The sequence below is a fragment of the Chanodichthys erythropterus genome, chromosome 21 (genome assembly GCF_024489055.1).
Source record: "Chanodichthys erythropterus isolate Z2021 chromosome 21, ASM2448905v1, whole genome shotgun sequence".
Taxonomy (NCBI): Eukaryota; Metazoa; Chordata; class Actinopteri; order Cypriniformes; family Xenocyprididae; genus Chanodichthys; species Chanodichthys erythropterus.
Window position 1 is genome coordinate 2,171,691 of NC_090241.1, and position 12,548 is coordinate 2,184,238.

A 12,548-nucleotide genomic window follows, 5' to 3' on the forward strand; every position below is an offset into this window, starting at 1 on the left:
TAAACAATAAACAATGAAAAAATACTTAATGCGGTGTCAAGCTGACCGACACACAGAAAGCCACGTCTCTCAGCATGCAATCACAAATTCAGTTCTCTTTCATGTCTTATTGCGCTTGAATGGTCAAAAACACACGCAGTTACATCAAAATGTCTATCGTATGGAGTAATTCATATAAACACAGCCGGTTATGTCACAAGTGAAACCGTTGCGTGTAAACTGGATGTGTATCAGTTAGGGCTGGGCGATATATCGCATGCGATTGTCACGCGCATTTCGTCAGTAAAGCTGGTTCCCTGATTGCCGCTAAATCGTCATCACCTGCTTTCAAATGGGCGGTAATTCACTGACAAGCCACACAATATCGCGTTCATTATTGAAGGCGAATCATCTGCGATAATGAACGTGATATTGCGTAGCTTGTCAGTGATCTACGGTTCTGTCTACTAAATGGCACTCCATTTGAAAGCAGGTGATGGCGATTTAGCGGTAATCGGGGAACCGGCTTTACTGACGTAATGCACGTGACAATCTCATGCGATATATCGCCCAGCCCTAGAGTATCAGTGTAGTGGAGTCTTAAAGTGACAGTAGCCTAATAAATCTGCTGCTCTGTCATTAATGTGAATCAAACAAACGAGTAAATAGTGGTAATAGTAGTCTGTGTTACTCAGTGTTTGGCCATACTCCGATTACATTACTTGGCCACCAAGTTGGTGGTTCCCGTGAATAATAGGCCAATATATTGACGCAAGTTAAGAAAATTTCCTCACCATGACATCCCTATTCATCAGACAGATACAAACTGGTAATGATTCATTAAAAGAAGCAGCTCATTAGTCATTTGCCCGTGAAACTACAGTGGTCACATCATATTATATAGGCTATTACTTTTGGTGCAACTCAAAAAACTCAACAGTAAAATGATTTCTTGTCAGTATTTTGCCTGTACATGAACTGCAAATGCTGCAAAGGTGGTGCAGGAAACACCCTTTTGCATATAACACATATAAATGACAAGAGCTTTTAAAATCACAAACTCCAATCTGACGACTTCTTCCTGTCTATTTAGGCCAGTTATTAGCCAGAATAGGCTGAGAAATGTATTCGACTTTGATGACTGTCAAAATTCTGGCTCTAGATGAATATAGATGAGACCATATATAACCAAGCAATTTGGATCTCATACCAGACGTCTGCATTCAGAGGAATCGCATACTCTCACTGTTCTGTTGCAGCTTCATATGAGATTTACACCCTGACCGAATGATGATGGATGTCCTTGGGAGTTTTAACTTGCACCGAGTGCGCCTTTTTAGTGCTGTGAAATGGCTAATTGTTGCACGCCACTCGACGCATTCATTATTGCGCTTTGTGTGTTAGTTCCGCTTTCATAAATCCTAATTGAATCTTTGATGGAGCCTCATGCTGTCGATGTTGGACTGCTCTGGCCTAGTTCTCCAAGTCCCCTCAGGATGCTTACATTGGGTGTGTGGGATTTTAATGATTCAGGAGACTCTCTTAGAGCTGCACATTTATAAAGGAGGAGAGCTGAGCTATATAAAATGACCTGATCTGGGACTCCAGGACAACGACCCTGATAATATTATGCAGAATTATTGTAAACTGATGGATTTCCTGTAAACATCTTTCTGTTTTTAACTTCTAATCTCATTATTCTGTTCTTTCCATCACGTCGCCATTTTCTGCCCAACGCACGGAGTGGGTGGTGGAAGTCCGCTTCTGTAATCGGTCGGCTCACAGCGAGGGGGTGGAGGGTCCAGGCAGGTCATGGGAAACTGACTGCAAAGAATCAACGTTGAGTGAAATGAGACTCTCACCCTATGTACACACATAAACAAATACATAAAAGCATTTAAATAAGACACATGAGCCTCCCTCAGGGGTCCACCCTTCATTAGCCCACCTGCTGGAATATCTTGGCTGTTTCTTGATTTTTGTGTCATTCATGGCTTTCACAAACTTAAAGACTTGATTCTTGTTGAGGTAACTCTGTGCTTACTACACAATCAAACGCTGAAGAGGTCCACTTGAAAGATTTGTTTTACCAAGAGGTATACAACAAAAATCTGATTTTCTAGTTTTTATTTTAGTGTTTTAAGACGCTAAAAATTAATTAACTGATAAAATTTAAAAAAAGTTTAATGGGCAAGTCCCCCCCAATAATTAGAAATGGCCAAATTGTCCCGCCAGTACTCGATATTGATGCTGCTCTGCTGTCCTCCATAATGCACCGCTCTGTTTGTTGTTAGGATTACAAAGAAAGTTTTAAAAGTTACATTTTTAGACTGGTCTGCCTCAGCGGTCTAACAGCGCCCATCACTGTCAGAATGAGTGAGCTGACCAATCAAATCAAAGGAGGCGGGGCTTACTGTTCACAGAAGACGAGTGCGAATTCCAATGCAATGCTTTTGCTTTAGCTGCGAAAGAGTACGCGGCGAGTAAGTAGCTAAACATTTAATATTTGACGACATTGGTGCAAACTACTCAACATTTTTTAAAGAAGTTTTGCAGTTTTGAATTGAAAACATTCTATTATTTGGTATATGATTAATGTAATTCATAAATGAATGTGACGAGACAAACGTTTTGTGTTTTTGACATATTAGGCATACAATATTATTAGCAAATAGTTTAAATTTATTTCTTAATAACTGCAATAGACCTGAAACTTTTACCGTTCTTATTTCTTTTTCATTATTCCCTTAAATCCCTTTAAATATTTTATTTCATTCCTTTTAATTAAAAAAAAAACAAAAAACAAAAAAAAAAACAATAACAGTCTTGCAGTTAGGTATTTGTGTTTTATAATAGAACAAACTCTAATATGTTGCCATTTTATTTAGTTTTTTTTTTAGTCATTATGCATTTTAGTTTGTTTTTTACATTTTTAAATGTAGTATTTACATCTGCATCCCAACTTAAGCTATCATCAAATGTGCATTTCAAAGAGACAAAACCAACACTATTTCACGACCAATTCATACATATTTTACGAGGTGGCTAATTCTTACAAATTCATACGACCTCACTCGTACAAATTCATATGATGTGATGGGTAGTTTTAGGGGCGGGGTTAGGGGTAGGTCATTCGTACGAATTCATGCAAATTTGGCAACTCGTAAAATACGTACAATTGCCGTGAGATTAGGTTGGACAAAACACATATTATTAATATTGTAGCCTGTGCACTGCAAACTGTCGAAGATTAACTAAGAGATTAATTTCTCTATTAAGATATTTTTTTAAGAAAAAAAGACTGATTTTACTTAAGTTAACTCATGCATATTTTGATGTAAAAAGAATATTTTATCATTATAAATGATTTACGTATTCTACCGCAGTCAATTTTCTTTAAAAGATCTTGCAATGTCTTCTATCACTTTTTTTATAAATAACCATGCTTTTGACTTTTATAATGAGAAAGCATCTAGCAAGTCTATTTAAATTGAAGAGGTGAGACAAGGGCTTTGGCTGTAATGGATCATCACAGGTCTGTCACTCCCATCACGTCTCCTGCAATGTCACGGATTGTCGTTTTGAATGAGTCACAGTATCACAGACACAGCTGTCACACCGCTGTTGATTGGTTCCATCTGTGCACCGCATGCCCACTAGAGGAAGGAGATCAAATAAGTCCAATCTCTTAAAACAAAACGATAAATATGTGATTACATCATCATATGTCCGATCAATCCTTATTTTTCCTTTAACACCCAGTTGGTTTTCATATAAGTGGGTAGCGGATTGAGTTAACCTCTCTCAGATTTGAGACACTGTGGTCTTCTGTGGGTCACTCAGTGGAATATATGAAGCAACCCCCCAAAGGCTCTTGCTTGCTTTCTATACTTCATCTGCCAGCTTATCAAAAAGTGGCAGTGGATGCAATCCCCAAGGGTTATGCATATATGTTAGCATTAGCGTGTGTTCAGTATGGGTCTCTTGAGAAATTATAGACTGTTGTTATCCGACATCAGTGAATAGATAATGGCAGCATTGTGCACAAAGATAGACACGAAGAATAAAGTATTGTTCCTAAATAAATCTAGTGAGCTTTTAACATTTTTAAGTCTTTATATGCACACTCTCAATGTGAAAACTGTTTCTAAAAATAAGTTGCTTTGTTTTTGCCAAAATGTAAGGCAGTAGTACATGTATCCTTTTGAGGACTCAAGACTCAATTCATCCAAGATGGTGGACAGGTTTAGCCAAATGATTTGTGAATAAGTATTGCTATAAATAGTGCAGCCTAAATAGATCTGCTAGTATTTGTGTGTGCTATGTTTTAATCTATGGACAATCCTAGTTTCGGTAAATAAAAAAAACAAAAAAACAATTAAAATAAATAAATTACATGATTCTGTAGATTCCAAGTTTTAAGAGCTGGATTTTCTCCAGGGATCCCACTCTTTTTAATCCATTGATTTACATGACACTTCTAATTGTTGTGATTTTTCCAGATGAAGATAAGGATTTTTAAAAATATTTTTACTCTCAAATTCTACCCAATAAAATATTTTAGAGCTAATATTTAAGATTTTGTTCATTTGCATGACTTTTTAACATGTAGAAATCTCATTTTAGGCTTCCTTATAATAAATAAAACATTTTCAAGGCTGTGGGAATCCTGATTGTTGGGAGAATATTAAAATAATTAATATGAAGTGTTCAGATGCAATCGCCGCTAAAAATGAGATAATGATATTGAGCGAATGCTCTCTGCACATTGTATACATTCATAAAACACTTCAACACTTCAAATCCACTAAATCCCAGCGTCAGCCCATTCAGAAATACTGGTTCGTTGGCAGAAACCTCTAAACGCCACTTCCCTTTGTCAGCAAAAGCCTCTAAGTCCACAAAAGAACCAATCGGAAGACATGAATTGAATCATATCATTTCAAGATGAATGTCGGTGTGCATATGAGCCACTTTCAATTGCCGAACCTAAACATAGGAGACTGGTAAAAAAATCATTTAAAAGAAAACATATCAGATGGACTAATATGTTTTTGCATCTGAACTCTTCATATCTTGTCATTTTAGCTTATTCTAAAGCTTGTTTTGTCTTAAAATGATTTAAAGTAAGTCATGTTGGCCCCTTAGGGGTTTTCTAAAGCCCCCTACTGGACCCTGACCCCCTGGTTGATAACCATGTCTCTAGAGCAGTGTTTTTACAGTCATTTAATTCTACTCCACCTTAAAATAACACTAAAATCAAGCAGGTATTTCCAACAGGGTAAAAACAGGAAAATGGTGGAGTTGGAAAAGGTCAAATACTTGACATCCAATCAAATAACCTCATATTTTGCAGTCAAAACTGACTTTATCTACTAGTGTTTTAGCACTTACTAGTGTGAAGAACACATATAGACACAAACTCTGCATAGAGATCGATTTAAGATTCAAACTGTCTTCGATACAGAAACATACCCGGTGTGAGTTCTTGTTTTTAATGTTGATAATATATTATACGAGCAAGAATGCATTTTTCCCCGAATATCCACACGATAGCAAATGTGACATTGATTTTATACAACAAATGAAAAGATATCAAGTATCCTACGTAGTCCCAGACTAAAATGCATGTCTTAAAGGGTTAGTTCACCCAAAAATGAAATTTCTGTCATTAATTACACACCCTCATGTCATTCCACACCAGCAAGACCTTCGTTCATCTTCAGAACACAAATTAGGATATTTTGGATTGATTCTGAGGTAGAACCCGGAAGCGCTGCACTCTGTTTACAACATCAACATTTAGGAGACTGACAGGGAAGAGAAGAAATTGTTCAATAAAGCTGTCATCAATTCATAACACTAAGGTTGAACCAAGATTGCAGTCTATCGGAGGCCAGATAGCTCACGGATTTCATCAAAAATATCTTAAAGGGGCTCTATGTAATAATGACACCCAGTGTTCAAAATAGGTACTGCAGTCCAAATTCAATATATTGTTTGGCCCGCCCCTTCGTTCAAAGACGCGGGTTGCCAGCTTTTACAGCATATGGTTGCCAGCAACAATAGAGAGCGCAATTGACAATGAAAGCTGAGGAGACTTAAACACTGTAAGCTGTAAGCTTAAACACTGTAAGATTTGAACACTGTAATGTATCTGTTTTGATATGCTGTTGTTCATAAACATATTTAGATGGATTCAGAGGATTTTTAGTAGTTTTTATTGCAATTTTCTTGGCCGATTCAGATTTTTTTTTTTTTTTTTGTGAGATCGGCAGACCCCTATTTTCTGCCGATTACGATTTTCTTTCTAAGCACTATAAATGACAACATATACAAACAAAAATCTACTGCAGAGTTTTATTTTCATAAAAAAACAAGTAAAAGTCAGTAATAAAATATAAACAGCTCAAATAAATGCAATAGAATAAAGAGAGCTATGAAACGAAGTTTTTCAGGTTAACTGGGTTTTTATTCAGGTAAGAAATACTACGGAAATTAATCAAATGTAAAATAACACATTGTGTTATTTTGCATTGGTTACCTTAATTTTTGTAGTCTTTATTGCAAATAATTCTCACCATTAAAGTTATACAATGTATTCAGTCAAGAGCAGAAAGTGATTTTCTTTGTCTTTTGTTCTTTGATTAACATGACAGACAGCAGCAGGAATATTGGACTGCTGTCCCTTTAAGAGTTTATGAACGGTGTTCAACGGACCCAATAATGTTACACACGACATGATTTCACTTTCTTAGCTTTAATGATTAAAAATTGACAGTGTTTATCTGTGTACTCGCCAAAATTGCGTGTGCCACTGGTTTTGACATACTTTTATATGTATTTGACAGTTTAAGCTCAGTAAGCCACTCATTTTGGTACTTGTGACTCTGTTTGACTTCTGTCTCTGTTCGTGGCTTGTCCGCTCCACCGCTCAGTGGTGCGCGCGCTTTTGGTGTGACTGCGAAACCTGTGGGAATGACTAAAATTATGCGCAATACAAGCACTACTTACCGGAGCGAATGAGACGAGACAGAGGAGGCGCCCGCGCAGGTGTGTGTCACTTCACCGTGACAGAGAAGAAAGCGAGAACGCGCAGCTGACGTTATTGCCTGATTCTCTAACCCAGTTCATTTGCTGGTTACCATGGCTGTAATGCGCGGTGTTTTCCGGCAACTGGCAACCTGTGATGTCGAAATACTATTGGATAAACTGCAGCACGAGGTTTCGCACAGACCAAAACAAAAACAGACATTCCGACACGGAACGCACATTTACAAAGTAGAATATTTGGCTGTAGCATTGTTTTTCTGAGAAACAAGTAGGTGAACTTGGCATGTTTCCTAAATATCTGCAAACATATTGGGGTATTTTTATGCTTTATTAAAGTAAAAATCTTAAATATAGCCCCTTTAATTTGTGTTCTGAAGATGAACGAAGGTCGTGGAACGACATGACGGTGAGTAATTAATGACAGAAATGTCATTTTTGGGTGAGCTAACCCTTTAAGACATGCATTTTAGTCTGAAACTAAACTGGGCGCTAGTGTTTTAAAATCGGATCAGATTTGAAAAGTCGAATAGTGTATTCTAGTCTTCAGAAGGCAGCTGTCTATGTAGGTTGTAGACAAGTAAGGGGGCTCACTATGTTTGTATGCATAAATGCATTTTGCAGATGCTTTTATTTAAAACGACATGCATTACAGATACATATGGATGTACATTCACTGTGAATCGAACCCATGGCTTTGGCGTTACTAATACCATGCTCTGCTGCTGCAGGAACAAGGGTTTGGAACAGAGCCTAAAAATCTAATACACCAAACTGGCATATCGAGCATTGTTTATCTTTTTATTTCGTTATTGAGCATGACCCGAATCTCACCATACACTTCTGGAGTCATGGATTTGCAGGCTTATTTGCTGGTCTCTCAGATCGCTCTGAGCGTTTGAGCCCACAGTGCACCTGCAGCCACTATTGTTCTATTGTAATGTGAAGCGTGTCGTGCAGCTGAGCGTGGGGCTGTGAAGGCACAGTGGGCTCTAATTAACACGTATTGGATATTCGCTCTGCTGAAAAGACCTAAAATTAACACAAACATGTTTTGTGCCGTAGTGTAGTGTGTTAATTTTGGATAAGTGTGAATGGGAATGATTTTGTTCCGTTTTGGTCTGTTTGTCTGTGTGCTTTTCATCCACTTTTTCTATTGATCAGTGAGCCTTGCATCTAGAACTGATCTTTAAAGAAGTTTGAACTGAAGTGCATGAACACATTTATGATGATCTCTTCTTTTTCTGTTATAGATGCCTTTGTCAACAGTCAGGAGTGGACGCTCAGTCGCTCAGTACCGGAGCTCAAAGTGGTGAGTCCAATCACTGATGTTTATTGTTTGCCTGTTTTCTTTTAAAAAAAATCATATTAAAAGCTTGCATTTGCATCATTTATTTGTTTATATTTGTATTGCAAGTTTGTCACCTTAACTCAAGACCGCTTTGATCCAGTTGTACAGTCTGAATTCAGTGTTTCTTAGACAATAAACTCTCTTAAACTCTCTATTTAGACATTACATCGGCCCACTAATAATGTCCACAATTGGACATAATCATAAATTCTGTCATTCCCTTCACAGTGCCATTTCCTCTACGTCTCAAATTATTTTTGTATGTCTTGCTTGATAGCATTCTCGGAATAATGAGGGTGAAAATGACATTGTACCAGTTTTAAAATAAAATAACTGACTTGTCTCGTTAAGGCTAATCCCATAATAAGCATTTAATGAATCCAAAAGTCAATTAAACAATATTTTAATACATTTTGCATAATTAAAATAAAAATATCTTTACCTCAATTTGACACTTTCTTCAAACACATCTCATATTTCATCCTTTGAAATCAAGTACAATAACTTAGTAGGAAAAAAAAACATTGTAAGGGTCAAAGTATTGCTTCTAAATGACACTACAATCATGGGACAGTCACAATTTTTTTTAAAAATGTGATGTAATAATGGTTCTTTTTATATAATTTCTTAGTTTTTATAGTTTCAGATTTATTTACTCTGGGTCTGGAACAAGGATAAAACAATAAAATGTATAGAAATTATTTGAAAAGAAGCAAAAATGAATAGCAAAGGCTTGATAGTTTTAATGTGGTCTTTATTATAATGAAAAGGATACAAATTAAATCTTTTTTTTTCTTTTGAAACATTTAGATGCTCAGTGTTAATTTTGTTGAGTACTTTTCGTCAACTTTTTTTCACACGAAAGCAAGATGTTAACGAAATAAAAAAAAGTTTTGAATGACAAAAACTATGACAAAAATGACTGAAAATGAGGCAAAAATGTTAGGGAGGGACGATTTGGGAAGAGATCCAGTCAGAATGATGTCCTGTGCTGCGCCCATTTGAACTATAATGTGCTGATCTACCTGATCTATTTGTCTATACACTTGTTGCATGTCTCATGAAATGTTCAAAAATGTATAGAACTGGGAGAAAGTGAAGAACAGACATGTGGATAGATCTGAAAAAGCGTGATGACACAAAAGAGAGCACTATCCAATACGGTTTTCTGTGCACAGACAGAAAATCAGCCTCAGCGCACGAGTACTGAATTGAGCTCTCTTACATGTCTGAATGGACAAATATACACAGCATTATGTCAAAATGTCCGTTTTGGAAATTATTCATGTAAACAGAGTCGGTTATGTCTCAAAAGAATGTAATGGATGTGAATACCAAGAATATCAGTTGTGTATCAGTGTATTGGATCCGCGTATTCGGTCTTAAAGTGACAGCAGCCTAATAAACCTTCTGCCGTCTGCGCCCTTAATATTAATCAAACAACAAAAGACAAAGAGAAAAGCATTTACTGCTCTTGAATAGCATTAATAAGGATTAATTATATTTAATTTATACAAATAAATGTCTGCTTGAAAGAATAAGGAATGATGCAAGTTTTTATAAAGAATGCATATATCAGGAGACCAGGACGAGTGAGAAGTGGTTTTATTTATGTAATTTTAAGATAAATAAAGACATGTTATATGTCACAGCAGTTAAATCTGTGCCTGTATTGCATGTTCAAATTTTAATATCATTCATATTAACAGGTTAATAGATGTTTTCTCCAGGAGTATATAACGGGTTTGGAAATTTTTAATGCATTACAATTGAACCAAACCCATTCAATTTTAGATCTACTGTAGATTTAGTCGATTAAAATCTTATTATATTTAAAACAATTCAAATGACTAAAATAGGACTAAACTAAATGGCATTTTAGTCAAAAGACTATGACAAAAACTAAATCAAAATTTACTTTCAAAATTAACACTGGTTCTCGGCAAAGGTTATAAAACCATGTTAACCTTGTTTAGTCCCACAAATTATTAGGACTTGCTTCAGGTATAAGTTGAGACAAAAAATATCAAAATATCCCTAATAATGCTGTGTTTATGTAGGGCATTGTGGGTAACTTGGCCAGTGGGAAGTCTGCACTGGTGCACCGGTACCTGACCGGGACATATGTCCAGGAAGAAAGCCCTGAAGGTAGGTGTTGTACTATCAAGTGGTGAACTATGGAGACCATTTTTTACTGTCAAGTTTGAAAATGTTATATATGTTATTATAAATAGTTTATATTACTCCCTTTGATGCTTTTGAAAGACAATGATGTAGGTGGCCTTCTGTTCTTAGAGTTATGTGTTGCTCTGTTTTCAGTATTACCGAGGCATAGGCTAGAGACACTTCATATTCTAGTTTCAGCTTCCTCCTCCTCTTATTCTCTCTCTCTCTCCGCACACCTGCTGTTAGTATGTTAGTACGGTACAGTTGTGCCGGAGGACTCTGCCATACTCCCCATGTATAATTGAGAACATTCGAGGCACGCCGCCAGACCACCACAATATGCTCTCTTCCCCGAGCGAGGATCTACTTTCAAAAGCGCCCTGTGTCAATATTTCATGTCCTTTATGACTGTTATTATGCCTTCATGTCAAGCTGCCTCACGGAGCAAGGTTTGCAAAGTTTAGGTATTCTTTAAAGATTGCAATCAGTTTAAGCAGCATTCAGTACAGTTTTCGCTTAAATGCCTGAGGGTCTCATCGAGAGCATGAGGTCACAGGAGAAGGAGTTTGGCGGACCGACGGCCACTAATCATGTCTCGTCCTCTCCTTTGCACTTTACCGTATAAAACTCAAGCCACTGCATACCAGCGGTCAACCAGGAAATTGCCCTGCAAGAAAAAACCCCCAGAAATGTCAATTGCCTGTTTGCCGCAGTGGATTATAGCACAGAGTGCCAAAGGAAACTTAGCGCGACATCAGAGACCGTTGAAGTGTGTGCCTTGCTAAGCCTAAGCGACATGGTTAAATCTTTCACGTTTGAGGCCAGCACGTCATCTGACGTTAGAAGTGCCGCTAAACTCAGATTTGCAGTGACGTTATGTCACGTTTCCGCAACTTTCCGCAAATTTCCAAATTTACATTCCAGTAAAACTAACCATTCCTGCTCTCCTTATTTGAAGTTTCACTATTCTGGGTTTAAAAATAGTGTTTCCTAGCTTTGGTAGAGTAACCCCAACCTCAAAACCACTAAGTAGAGCTGGAGCAGATTTTTACAGAGCACTCTGCAAAGAAAGCAGGCGGCCGCATGGGTTTCGCACCGTCCCTCCCTTCTCTCACACATACTACATGAACAGACACATTCTCAGAGCTCATTAAGTGATATTATCACAAGGTCAACTGTGTGACTCTGTGTGTATGTTTATGCAAGAAGAAAGAAAAATCCCTACAGGCTTTGTGGTCTCAACACAGACCCAGCCTTTACCATTTCAAAACCCAGCACCCCATATGGGTAAATAACTCAGTTTTTGCTTGTGCCGCCACAATCATGTTTGATTTAGCAATGCAGCTCTGCTAGGATCAGCAGTTTGGTGCAGACTAATCCCTCTGGCGTGAGGAAAAAAACACTTATCAATGTAAAATATCAAATTTAGACTTTGAATTTTTTCCAAGTGGGGTTTTACCCTGCAAACTGTAAAATCTAGATAAACTGGTTGACTGCTGTGACCCATTTGTACTCTGCATGTTTTATCCTTTTGTTAAATGGGTCAGTGGCAAATAAAATAATAATAATAAAAGATTTTGCCAATCTACTACTTTTTTTCTTTCTTTATTATGATGTCAGGACAGTTGTATCATAGTTGGATTTCATGCTCCAAAAGAAACATGAAAATTAATTTTAATACAGAAATTAAAAACGCACCCAGAAGAGGTGTATTCAAGTCATTTTTATACTAATAAATTCGACCCAAAAAAAAAAAGAGTTGCGTCATTGACCTCAGTGCTCAGCTGGCCTGCATCACATGAGCGTAATGATAGTATGTGCCCTTTTCAGCTGCATTGACCTGACCGTGCCCTCAGGACAGATGCGTTTCTTCTCTGTTCAGATACACACATACTTACAATAAGGGCTTGACGTCAACTTTTTTGCTCACCAGCCACTGTGGCTAGTTGTTTTCCAAAGTTAATTGCCACTCAGCATTTTCACTGCCCACAATTTTGATTAT

The 12,548-nt window shown here is 37.2% G+C and overlaps 1 protein-coding gene across 4 annotated transcripts in view; it reads left to right on the plus strand.

The window, feature by feature from the left end:
* agap1 (ArfGAP with GTPase domain, ankyrin repeat and PH domain 1) overlaps positions 1-12,548 on the plus strand; it is a 232,623-nt gene that overhangs the window by 104,532 nt on the left and 115,543 nt on the right. For all 4 annotated transcript variants that reach the window (XM_067373171.1, XM_067373172.1, XM_067373169.1 and 1 more), the window contains exons 2-3: positions 8,283-8,341; positions 10,441-10,528. In XM_067373171.1, coding sequence (XP_067229272.1) covers positions 8,283-8,341; positions 10,441-10,528 — 147 coding nt within the window. The remainder of the gene's footprint in view (positions 1-8,282; positions 8,342-10,440; positions 10,529-12,548) is intronic.